The sequence below is a fragment of the Tachyglossus aculeatus genome, chromosome X1 (genome assembly GCF_015852505.1).
Source record: "Tachyglossus aculeatus isolate mTacAcu1 chromosome X1, mTacAcu1.pri, whole genome shotgun sequence".
NCBI lineage: Eukaryota > Metazoa > Chordata > Mammalia > Monotremata > Tachyglossidae > Tachyglossus > Tachyglossus aculeatus.
In genome coordinates, this window is record NC_052101.1 from 103403425 (window position 1) to 103417098 (window position 13674).

General features: G+C 40.9%; 1 protein-coding gene across 1 annotated transcript in view; it reads right to left on the minus strand.

The window, feature by feature from the left end:
• The window catches only part of CNTN4 (contactin 4), a 910670-nt gene that overhangs the window by 89138 nt on the left and 807858 nt on the right, over positions 1-13674 (minus strand). The window contains exon 13 of the mRNA XM_038772663.1: positions 12587-12714. Within this exon, the coding sequence (XP_038628591.1) occupies positions 12587-12714 (128 nt within the window). The remainder of the gene's footprint in view (positions 1-12586; positions 12715-13674) is intronic.

Here is a 13674-nt window from a genome sequence, read left to right on the forward strand (position 1 = left end):
TACTGCTTTTCTAAAAGTTTTACTTATATTTCTTCCCACACCTAGAAACCTACTTTCAGTACTTCAAGCAGAGGCATAAAATAGAAAACTATTTTAACCTTTCAGAAACGGATCAGGCTAAGCTAAATCAGAGCATGGTGATGGAAACATTAATTAACTTGCTTTCATCTTGGTCAGATTCTCTATTTAATTCAAAGGCCACCTCTGTCCTTTGAATATTTTTCTTAGAATTGCTCTTCCATTTGCGTCAGTTAGATCGATCACGAATTGGTGACAGGACACCCCAAGTGAGATGCACACCTCTCCTGTCTCAAACGTGGAAAGTCGCTCCTTGATAGAAAGGTGGTGAATCATTCCAGGAACTATTCTAACAAATCTCCTTACAGCATTAGAGTTTGAAATAGCACAAAACTCTCCCCTTCAGGTTTTGTGGACTAGTGTTAGATAGGCCCTACTGGGGCCACCTCTAAATATACACATACAATGATGATGAAAATCAGTCTGCCTGCTGAGTGTGTAAACATAATAACGAGGCTCTCTGGAAAAACATAATTCTCAAGGCAGTTTTATATAATAAGGCCCAAATATTTAGAAAGAGAAGATAAAAGCTCCTGGCTTGGCTTCCTTCCTTATTTATTTGTGCAATTATCTGTTCAAATTCACTTCGGCTACTGAAGATGTGAACACGGGAAAAACAAACCGAGCCCCTTGCTTTCGAGTTAGGATTTGAAGAACCAAACTTGCAATATCAACATGCTCAACTCATCAGTAGCAAAATGCTTGGTGGCAGTACGACAAAGGGAACCAAAAGTAATATTTGGCAGGGTTTGATGGATTCTTATTTATGTTTTCCAAAATATAAACTTTAATAATACTGGAGATAGTTCAAAACTGGCACTACAGGTAGTGCAAAGATCTATGCTTTTTAATATAGGGTGCCTCTCGAGTAAGGCTTTTATCACATTAATGGCTAAATCATACTAACAGCCAAAATAAGGCAATTAGTAAGGCCTCTGACAACCACACAAAATGAAACGTGAGAAGTTTTCAGTATAAGCCAGATGGATAGCTTCAATATACTTCTTATTATCTGCTTGTGGTAATATGTTCAATTAAAATGAAACAACACTATGCAAAACCCTCTGATTTCCAGAAAAGAAATCAACTGCATGCCACAGATTTAATGAAGCCAAACAATCATGTTTACATTTTTCATTCGTTATAACTGATAAGGAATCTGTCTTTTCCAGTTTGAGGATATCAGCGTGTGGACCATATCTGTTCAAAATATCGGCCTCACTTAGACAGGTTTATGCATACAAAAATTAGAAGGAAAATCCCAGACCATTATGTAGAAGTACCAAATTTGGGATAATGAATTTGGCATACAGAAAACAAGGATTTGTATTTTCATTCATTCATTCATTCAATCGTATTTATTGAGTGCTTACTGTGTGCAGAGCACTGTACTACGTGCTTGGGAAGTACAAGTTAGGAACATATAGAGACAGTCCCTACCCAACAGTGGGCTCACAGTCTAGAAGGGGGAGACAGAGAACAAAACATATTAACAAAATAAAATAAATAGAATAAACATGTACAAATAAAATAGAGTAATAAATACGTACAAACATATATATATACATACAGGTGCTGTGGGGTGGGGAAGGAGGTAAGGCAGGAGGGATGGAGAGGGGGAGGAGGGGGGAGAGGAAGGAGGGGGCTCAGTCTGGGAAGGCCTCCTGGAGGAGGTGAGCTCTCAGTAGGGCCTTGAAGGGAGGAAGAGAGCTAGCTTGGTGGATGTGCGGAGGGAGGGCATTCCAGGCCAGGGGGATGATGTGAGCCGGGGGTCGCTGGTGGGACAGGCGAGAATGAGGCATGGGAGGAGATTAGTGGCAGAGGAGTGGAGGGTGCGGGCTGGGCTGTAGAAGGAGAGAAGGGAAGTGAGGTAGGAGGGGGCGAGGTGATGGAAAGCCTTGAAGCCGAGGGTGAGGAGTTTCTGCCTGATGCGTAGGTTGATTGGTAGCCACTGGAGATTTTTGAGGAGGGGAGTAACATGCCCAGAGCGTTTCTGGACAAAGACAATCCGGGCAGCGGCGTGAAGTATGGATTGAAGTGGGGAGAGACAGGACGATGGGAGATCGGAGAGGAGAGGTTATTTTGCAATAACCTCTCTCATTACAGGCAAACTAAAAAGAGAAAGAAGCTGCCATCTCCTAAGTTAAAAATTGTACCAGCAGCGTGTGAAAAATCCTTTTTACCAGATGGGCCGGGAAAAGCCACAACCAGTTTGGAATCATCCTATCAGTGACCGACAAGAAAATCCTGTCAGTTCAACCTTCACAACATCGCTAAAATCCACTCTTTCCTCTCCATCCAAACTGCTACCACCTTAATCCAAATATTTATCCTATTCCACCTTGATGACCACATCAGCCGCCTTGCTGACCTCCCTGCCTCCTGTCTCTCCCCATTTCAGTCCATACCGCTCTCTTCTGCCCGCATCATTTTTCTACAAAAACATTCAGTCGGTATTTCCCCACTCCTCAAGAAACTCCAGTGGTTGCCTGTCCACCTCCACATCAAACAGAAACTCCTTACCGTTGGCTTTAAAGATCACTTTGCCCCCTTCTATCTTATCTCCCTGATTTCCTACTATTACCCAGCCAACATACTTTGTGCTCCTCTGACGCTAACCCATTCACTGTACCTCAATTTTGTCTATCTCATCACTGACCCCTCATCCATATCCTGCCTCTGGCATGAAACTCCCTCCCCCTTCATATCCAACAGACAATTACTCTCCCTCGCTTCAACCTTCTTCAAAGCACATCTCCCTCAAGAGGCCTTCCCCAACTAAACCCCCATTTCCTCCTCTCCCACTCACTTCTACATTGCCCTCGCACTTAGATCTGTACCAATTATTCATCCTTCCCTCAGCCCCACAGAATATATGTATATATCGTAATTCATTTGTTTTTATTAATGTCTGCCTCCCCCTCTAGACTGTAAGCTCATTGTGGGCAGGGAACGTGTCTACCAACTCTGTTATAGTATTCCCTCCCAAATACTTAGTAAAATGCTCTACACACAGTAAGCACTAATTATTATAGGTCCCTCAATAGAGCTGCTGTAGCCAGAATGCTAAAGAACAGAGCTAGAACTTCTAGAACAGTCTAGAACTTCTAGACTGTGAGTCCGCTGTTGGGTAGGGACCGTCTCTATATGTTGCCAACTTGTACTTCCCCAGCGCTTAGTACAGTGCTCTGCACACAGTAAGCGCTCAATAAATACCACTGAATGAATGAATGAACAGAGAAGCAGTGTGGCCCAGTGGAAAGAACACAGGTTTGGGAGTCAGAGTACCAACTTTCTAATCCCGCTCGGTCAACTGTGTGTTGTGTGGCAATTTCTCTGTCGCTCAATTCTCCATTTTCTCCTTCCTACTTAGACTGTGAGCTTCATGAAGGTCAGGGACTGTGTCCAACCTAATTCACTTCTCTCTGTGCTTAGGACAGTGTTTGACACATAGTGAGTGCTTAATAAATACCATAAAAATACAATAAATAGGATTGACTGACTGATTGATAGAGTCAGTTGAGAAAGGACCCAGTGGAGCTAATGTGTCAGGTTACACATCTACCTCAGTCTTTCTGCCAACATCACGGGGCAGAATTCTACAGCGAAATAAGGCTCTGGCTTTCTGTCTTTATGAAAAGGTATTGCTAGGTGTTTTCCAACACCTTGCAATTATGAAAGACTGGGGAATCTTAGATCGTATTTCAGTACCTTTATTTCAATGAAAGATACCTTACAAGCTCTGAGGACCTCCTGCTGAAACATTCTGGCTAAAACGGCTTTATCGACCTATAACGATTAGCGCTTAGCACTTCTATCACCAAACATTTCTTTCTTACCATTGATGTCCTGGGTCAGAATTCTAGTTAATCCTATTAGAAGACCCTTAATTATCACCTAGAAATAATTGGTTCCAGTGGAAGAAGTCTAATTAGGGTGGAATGTATTCTGTTGTAATGACCCAATGTTAAAAGCTTTTGCTGTGGTTCAGCAGCCAAATGTCACTGCTGGTTACTGATTTCTGACTGATCCTGAGTCAAATCAGGAGAGAGCCTTGAATAATTTTACATACAAAATTAGGGATAATCAAAGACTAGGAAGCCCAGTTTGGAAAGAAGTTCAGATTGAGAAAAACTGCAGTATAATGTTAGTCATGCTCTAGGTAGGAATTTTACTATTTTTCCTGAACCTAAAATTAGAACTGAACATTGATCTTACTGATATTTACAGTGAACTTGACACTGATAGGAAAGATGATTCTGCCATTTAAAAACTGCATCCCGCCAAGAGGAATGAACAGAAGTGAAGCAACAGGTAAGCTGGTCATCATCATCAGACTAGCTCAATGGGAAATCGGGAAAATGTCAAATGGTTATCGGACAAGTGCTCACTTTTACCAAGTGTGGAAGGAGGGCTCACTGGGGATCTGCCACCAAGCCCTGCCTGCATTATGTCCTTAACCCCGACCCTCAATGACATCATCTGGGGTGTCACCAATTCATGGAAGCACCAAATCCAAAATCCCTGCCCTTGGAAGCTCTGTCCAATAGTCTGACATCATCAGAATTATATAGCTGACTGGGAGAAGCTATCTAACATTAATGGATACTTCCAGGCTCTTTAGAAGAATTCTAATAGACTGTAGTTACCACAAAGACACATTCCTTTAGCCTGGGCCACCTGCTGGGCCCACTATTACCAGAGACCACGACACTTTCTCGTGTAAGCAAAAGTTTTATTAATTTGCTACTTCCTTATATTGGTCAGACTTGCTTAACAAGAAGGGTACAAAATAATAAAAATAATAATAATAATAATGGCATTTGTTAAGTGCTTACTATGTGCAAAGCAGTGTTCTAAGCGCTGGGGGGGATACAAGGTGATCAGGTTGTCCCACGTGGGGCTCACAGTCTTAATCCCCATTTTCCAGATGAAGGAACTGAGGCTCAGAGAAGTTAAGTGACTTGCCCAAGGTCACACAGCAGACATGTGGCGGAGCAGGGATTCAAACCCATGACCTCTGACTCCAAAGCCCGTGCTCTTTCCACTGAGCCAAGCTGCTTCGCTAAGCTCTAAAATAATGATACATACTCATACTCATTGCATTCAAACATGCCCTTGTCTTCCCTATCCTAAAAAAAAAAACACCTTCCCTTGTGACCCCATAGCTCCCTCCAGTTATCACCCCATCTCCTTCCTACCATTCCTCTCCAGATTCCTTCAGCAAGTTGTCTACACCCACTGCCTTAAGTTCTTCTCCTCCAATTCTCTCCTTGACTCCACTCCAATCTGGCTTCTATCCCCTTCACTCCACAGAAACCGCCCTCTCAGAGATCACAAATGATCTCCTTCTTGCCAAATCCAACGGCCTCTACTCCATCCCAATCTTCTTTGACCTAGCAGCTGCCTTCGACACTGTCAACCACCCCCTTCTCCTGGAAACATTATCCAACCTCGGCTTCCCTGACACTGTCCTCTCCTGGTTCTCCTCCTATCTCTCTGGTGGCTCATTCTGGGTCTCTTTCATGGGCTCCGCCTCTGACTCCCACCCGTAACTGTGGGTGTCCCTCAGGGTTCAGTTCTGGGTCTCCTTCTATTGTTCATCTACACCAATCCCTTGGAGAACTCATTTGCTCCCAAGACTTCAACTACTTCAACTATCACCTCTATGCAGATGATTCCCAAGTCTACATCTCCAGCCCTTATACCTCTCCATCTCTGCAGTCTCACATTTCCTCCTGCCTTCAAGACATCTCTACTTGGATATCCTGACATCACAGCAAAACTTGGCATGTCAAAAACAGAACCCCTTATCTTCCCACCCAATCTCTGACTTTCCCCTGACTTTTCCATCACTGTAGACAGCACCACCATCCTTCTTGTCTCACAAGCCCATAACCTCGGCATTATCCTTCCCTATTCTCTCTCATCCAACCCCCATATTCAATCTATCACTAAATCCTGTGGGTTCAACCTTCAGAACATCACGAAAATCCACCCTTTCCCCTCCATCCAAACTGCTACCACATTAATCCAAGCACTTATCCTATCTCACCTTGATTACTGTATCAGCCTCCTTGCTGACCTCCCTGCCTCCTGTCCCTCCCGACTCCAGTCCACACTTCGTTCTGCGGCCCGAATCGCTTTTCTATAAAAACATTCAGTCCATGTTTCCCCACTTCTCAAGAACCTCCGGTGTTTGCTCATCCGTCTCCGCATCAAACAGAAACTCCTTCCCATCAGTTTTAAAACACCGAATCACCTTGCCCTTCCTACCATGCCTCACTAGTCTCCTACTACATTTCAGCCTGCACACTTCGCTCATCTAATGCCAACCTTCTCACTGTACCTCGATCTCGTCTATCGTGCCACCGACTCTCGTCCACCTCCTGCCTCTGGCAATTATTCTCCTCTCATTCAAAGCCTTACTGAAGGCACATCTTCAAGAGGCCTTCCCTGACTAAGCCCTCTTTTCCTTTTCTTCCACTCACTTCTGCATCCCCCTGACTTGTTCCCTTTATTCATCCCCCATCCCAGCCCCACAGAACTTACAAATTTATCTGTAATTTATCTAAATTAATATCTGTCTCTCCCTCTACACTGTAAGCTCACTGTGGGCAGGGAATGTGCCTGTTATAGTGTTACATTGTACTAACCCAAGTTAGTAAGTAACAGTAAGTGCTCCATAAATGCAACTGATTGTTTAATCAGGAAACTTTCTATAACATAGGTAATAATAATAATAATAATAATAATGATGGTATTTGTTAAGTGCTTACGATGTGCCAAGCACTGTTCTAAGCACTGGGGCAGATACAAGGTAATCAGGTTGTCCCAAGTGGGGCTCACGGTCTTAATCCCCATTTTCCAGATGAGGTAACTGAGGCCCAGAGAAGTTAAGTGACTTGTCCAAAGTCACACAGCCGATAAGTGGCTGAGCCGGGATTAGAACCCACGACCTCTGACTCCCAAGCCCATATTGTTGCCACTAAGCCACGCTGCTTCTCTCAGAAACTTTTAATTCATGAGTCCCACTGAGGGGCTGACCCTGAGTACTATGAGGTGGTAGAAGATGACCCTTCAAATTAAAATGGTGGCCACAGTAGTACCACGTATTGTTACGCTGAAAGTGGAACATCACAAAACTGAAATGGAAAGTTGGGAGCTGGACTGAGGAAGTTCATGGGGGAAACCAAAACTGAGTCTCCAAGTGTCCCTACGTGAGTTTTCTTAAGAAACTTCAGGATCCTTTATACCATCTGGACTGGCCTTAGATACTACGAGACCTTGTGGGGACTCCTGAGGCACAGAGCCCTGAGGGTTAGTGAGGCTACAGAAGTGAGTGCTCCAGAAATGGCTTTCTGTGCCACTAACTATGGCCTACTATTCTCTATGACTTTCTAAGTGGACTTAAGTATAACTGTGGTATTTGTTAAGTGCGAAGTACTAAGCACTGGGGTAGCAATGGGGTTATGTTGCCAACTTGTACTTCATAAGCGCTTAGTACAGTGATCTGTATTGTTATTATTTATTTATTAATTATTAATTAATTAACTAATTATTATTTATTTATTTTATTTGTATGTATCTATTCTATTTATCTATTTATTTTATTTTGTTAGTATGTTTGGTTTTGTTCTCTGTCTCCCCCTTTTAGACTGTGAGCCCACTGTTGGGTAGGGACTGTCTCTATATGTTGCCAATTTGTACTTCCCAAGCGCTTAGTACAGTGCTCTGCACATAGTAAGCGCTCAATAAATACGATTGACGATGATGATGATGATGATGATGATGATGATGATCTGCACACAGTAAGCACTCAATAAATACGATCGAATGAATGAATGAAATGATAGAAGATAATCAGGTCCCATGTGGGGCTCACAATCTAAGTAGGAAATAGAACAGGTATTGAGTCCCCATTTTGCAGATGAAGGAACTGAGGCACAGAGAAGTTGAGTGACTTGCCAAAGATCCCACAGCAGTTAAGTAGCAGAGCAGGATTAGAACCCAGATCCCTTGATCTCCAGGTCCGTGCTCTCTCCACTAGGCAACACTGCTTCTGCTATGCCATTTTAGATGGTTCCCTATCCTACCTTCAAATCTTTCCCTTTATATTCTAGATGTGATAAGCAACTGGGGTAAAAAGCATAAGTTGTATCTTCAAAGTCCAAACTAGAAATACCAAATTTTGGGGGGTGAGTATATAAAATACCAACTAGCTGCTATTCAATAAGCCTGGTATTCATACTTCTTGATATTTGGAAACTGTAGGAATAAGATTTTTTTGTGTCACGCATACTTGGCCTCAAGGAAGGGGAGGAAACAGAAATCAATATTTAGATTCCCCTTGTAAATGCAAATTGTTTTTGACACAGTCCCTCGTAATGTCTAATAGATCTCTCTTCCTATAGATCAAGCACCTCTTTCTTTAAATGTCACATGTTGCATTCAAAGTTAGCATCTGAGGCTCTAAGTTGAAAATTCCCTATATTTAAAATTAACCAGTGAACAAAACCCCAAATAAATTGTAATTGGTTTGAAAAAACCCCAGTAAAATTCAGAGATTCTGACAATGGCATATGGATAAACAGCCCTATGGGCACCTGTCAGAATATTATATTTTTGGAAGTCTACTTAAGCATATATGAATATTTATTCACTTTCTGTTTGCTTGCCAGTGATTTATTTTTAACCTTTTCTACATGGTAATAACAGAGATGGTCCCTCCTTTCCCCTACTTGCTGCCACTATTTTTGACATGTCTGCGTTCTGTCCCAAAAATGAAGGGGGTAGAGAAAAAAATGTTCTTAATGCAAGAATACAAAAAGGTTAGAAAAGGTGTTTTCTGAAGTATGACCTTCATAGTTTTAAAATAAATGACATGTGATGAGATCAAAAATAATACAATCCTAACTTAAAGTCACAGAACACCTCATCTGATAAATGAGTCCTTTTGTAGATTATAATGTTGAATGAGAGCATTGCATTCAGTCATATTTCTAAATAAACCATTGCATTTTCCTAAAGGCAGAGAAATGCAAAGATGTCAATGTACAATACAATACTTTGCACAGTTCATTTACGGTTCAGGATGGATTTTTTTCTACTTTCTACTTTTTAAGGGAATAGACTTTAAATGGTGTTTCTCAGTTTACTGTTAATGTTCTTATCCTAAATCTACAGGTAAATTCTCTACTCAAATGCACATATGCAATTTCCATTAATGTTAATGGGACTTAAAGCAGAACATTTAAAGATAAATGCTCTTTAAAATCTCTCATGACCTTATCACAAAGTAACAGAATTATTAACTTATGTGACTATACTGATCAGATAAGACACTTTTTCACTTCAAATAACAAAAGAGGAATTAGCTTTTCTTTGTGGAAAAATGGGATTCTAACTTAGCATCATTTGCCAAACAGAACAAAAATATAATGTGCATTTGTGAGTTCAATTCAGCCCGCAAATAGCTTGAGAAAAAAGTTGAGCCTAGGCAGATTTTCTTTAACCTAAAAAATCTATTTCTATCTTGCCTGCATAAATCAAACCCATCACTCACAGAGACACAACCCAGTCCACCCACACGAGTTCACATGCACACACTCCATCCTCACACACAAGCTCACCTGTAAACACTCCACCCTCACACACAGCCCCAAAGAAATCTACCATCAATAAGTGAGGCAAGATTTGCTTCATGGAAAGACACTCATTTAACAAAGAGACTTTTTGATATATGGTACATTTTCCCAATTAGCCCTTATGAAAACCTACACTAAATGGCCTGTAAAATATGTGCTTTGAAAAGCAGTGAGTGATTCTAATTTTTGACTGAGGGCAGGCCCTACTGCAACCATAGGTGTCAGCTCAATGGGAGCAGAGCATTTGCCCTCACAGTTTTTGGGTTTTTTTGCGCTGTTTTGGTCCTCCCTTTTCAATTCTGCATTCAAAATGTCAAATTGGCATCCCTAACTGCACCCATAATGTTTCAGCCATACCTGGCGATGATGGATGCTACTTATACTTCTCTGATCTCCAAAATGCTACACTTTTCTCAACTTTTTCGTACATATGTTCTGCCAAGCCGTGTGGCTGAACAATGCTTATAGAAGTAGTAATGGAGGCTGAAAGGCATTCCTCTTGGCAAACTCTCTAGAATATGAAACAGAGACTTCCAACAGGATAAGAGTACCGAAATACTTGACATTTATTCATTAAAAAAAACTACCTTTTTTTGATCCTTAATTCAACTTTTAACTTTTAACTTAACTTTAACTTAATAACTTTTCTCAAGTTATTCTTACATATGTTCTGCCAAGCCGTGTGGCTGAACAATGCTTATAGAAGTAGTAATGGGGGCTGAAAGGCGTTCCTCTTGGCAAACTCTCTAGAATATGAAAAAGAGACTTCCAACAGGAGAAGAGTACCGAAATCCTTGACATTTATTCATTAAAAAAAAAACTACCCTTTTTTGATCCTTAATTCATGTGTGTGTATATGCATGTGCAAATGTTTGGAACGTATCGTGGTTTTTTGTGTGTGTGTTTTTCTTTTTATCATCTAGATTAGAAGTTTCTGAGCCTAACATGTTTCTTTGCTAGATATCTGTGGTTCGTACTGTGATGGGGGACCATGATATATTTTAATAACATTTTGAATCAGAGTTCTTAATGTATTGTTCTAATCAGGTCAAATTTTCATATATATTTTTAATCAAAAGAGCAATGTATTTTCTTTGAAGTCTCCCACCTAGAATTTTCTTAGCTAGAAAAAAATCATTTTACTGAACACATGAATTAAGATGCGTAGTTGCAATTCTATTTTTGGAAACGTCTTATGACACATATACTCTTATAAACTGTTTTTCTGCTAGAAGGATGAATGGTTTAACATAGCAAAAGGCAGCTCAAGTAAAGATTTTCCTATAAATTTAAACTTTGATTTTGTGTCTATGTAGGCTAATATGTTCATGGGAAAAGTCTATCTAAACAGGAAATGATTCTGTTACCTGCAATTAACTTCAAATATCTAATAAAGACTCCTTTAGACTTGCTCTTTAAATGAAATCAACACAAGGATACTTTTTTGGAGAGAAAGAAAAACACTTTATAGGGTTTCACTGGCCTACTTTTACAGAGGGGGTTACAAATGTGTCAGAAAGTTACATTATACATCTGTTGTACCATGCACAGAACCAGGAAAACCTTGTAAAGCATCCTCTAGGAAACAGAATTGGAAAGGTCTCCATTGAGTTAAAATGTGAATGTACATGAAACAGAAAATAAAGGAATTCCCTGGACCCATATAGTAATCGAATCAGGCAGGGGCTGGAATAGTTTCCCAAACCTGGTAAATCCACATCATACACTATTTCCAAAAAGATCTCAGAAAGGATCCACTCTCACACTAGGCCACTTAAATATAAAGCTCATAGGCTAAGCGATCTGAATATGGCAGCGTAAAACTGTCACGGACCAGTGTCTACCCAAAGCTACGCCAATGGAAATGGAAAGGGCAGGATTATTACAAATCAACAGGGGGGCAGCATTAGAATCTCATGTCTATTTAGTATATGGTAAGAAACACTTTACTACAACAATAATCCATCTCTGTTGCTGAGAATAATTAATCAGAAGAAACATACATTTTTCAATGTATCCGTCATTTGGTACACTTAGTGGGCTTGATTCTCTCACCCCAGTGGGAGGGTTCTTCTTCCATTCCCCCAGCCCAGAGGCACTCATTTGCCCACGCTTATACTTGGGGGAAGGGGAGAATCTGCTGGCTGCCCTTGGCTGCTCGCAAGAGGGTCTTCCTTATGCACACGAGCTTTGTGTGTGAGGAAAGCCAAGGTGGGAGCCAAGAACATGTACCCCAAAACATAGACCTGTAAATGTCCTAAGCTGCACTCTATCCTGCCCCTTTGGAATACACACGCCAGAAGCCATGCATGGGAAGAGTGGGCCAGCAGAGGCCTGCTCTGTTCTGCTCTGCTTCTGCAAGGTAGTGAAAGTGATCCCCCTTCTCCCAACCTCCCCACTGTCCACTTTCCACAGGAAAACAAACTGGGTAGACCGCATCAGAATAAGTTTCTTAAACTCCCTGTCTTTCCTGAAGGGGAAGGAGAAGAGCACTGGATTCCATCCTACTTGTACACATTCATGCTGGCCATTATTTGACTTTTGGCTTTTCCAATTTGCTTACAGGAAATTCCCCATGTATGAACATCAGCTCTCCAAGGAAAAGACAGAAATTTAACTAAAAGGAAAATTATATTATTAGGTGCAATGCTACCTCTGCCCCAAACTGTACCAGATGAGTCTTTATCAAGATTATTCATCACCAACTTTTACTAAAACAATTTCTAAGCATGACATGCTTGATTATTCATCAGAATATCTTTGATTTTAGTTGCATCCACAGACTATGGTACACATTACAGGATAAAGTACTAGATACAGGGACCAGTGGATTAGTAACAAATTTTAAGGATTGTAATTACCTTTTACCATCAAATTTCCCGTACTGCTAGCTGTCCCAAAATGGTTTGTTGCTATGCAGGTGTAACTTCCTGCATCTAATTTTGTCACATTGGCAATTCGGAGGCTTCCATCTTCTAAAACGTTAATTCTGAAAGAGAAAAAAAACCAGAAATAAATATTTTACAAGGCAGCGTGTTATTATTCTTTTAATATTGTTTTCAGTTGCAAAAGAATGTAGTCTTTTCAACTGCCGAGGTGAATTCAATTGAAAACACATTTTTATGGGTCAATTCATAACACTTGCCTTCACCATTTGCACAAATCCACTGGATTTTTACTTAAATTACACACCGTTAGCTCGTATAGGTTTGTTGCTAAGGTTAGCTTCAGTTCTATCAACTGATTATCATGGTAACTGCTGCATTCGGATCCTACTATGATCTCAAGCACAGAAAGCCTCTGGAGAGCAGGCTCAGGTTTACAGGCAGAGCTCAAAAGATTTAGATGCAATTTTCACCATCAAATGTGTCCTATGAGTCTAAAATGCTAAAACACACAAAGATGCCATTTAATGTTAAAATTGCCCCTCCACTTGACAACAAAAGTATTTTTCTTGGTTTCAGTGCAAGTTTGAAAGAAATATTTTAAATCTTACTTTTTACCTTTTCTGAAAGGTATCACCATTAGGCAAATAATAGAAAATAATAATAATAACTGTGGTATTTGTTAAGCATTTACTATGTGTCAGACACTGTACTAAGTGCTGGGGTAGATACAAGACAATTGGGTTAGACACAGTCCCTGTCCCACAAGGGGCTCAGAGTCTTAATCCCCATTTTCCAGACGAGGGAGTTGAGGCACAGAGAAGTTAAGTGACTTGTCCAAGTTCACACAGCAGACAAGTGGCAGAGCTGTGATTAGAACTCAGTTCCTTCCAAATGCCAGACCTGTACTCTACCTTTCATTCATTCATTCAATCGTATTTATTGAGCACTTACTGTGTGCAGAGCACTGTACTAAGCGCTTGGGAAGTACAAGTTGGCAACATATAGAGATGGTCCCTACCCAACAACGGGCTCACAGTCTAGAAGGGGGAGACAAACAAAAA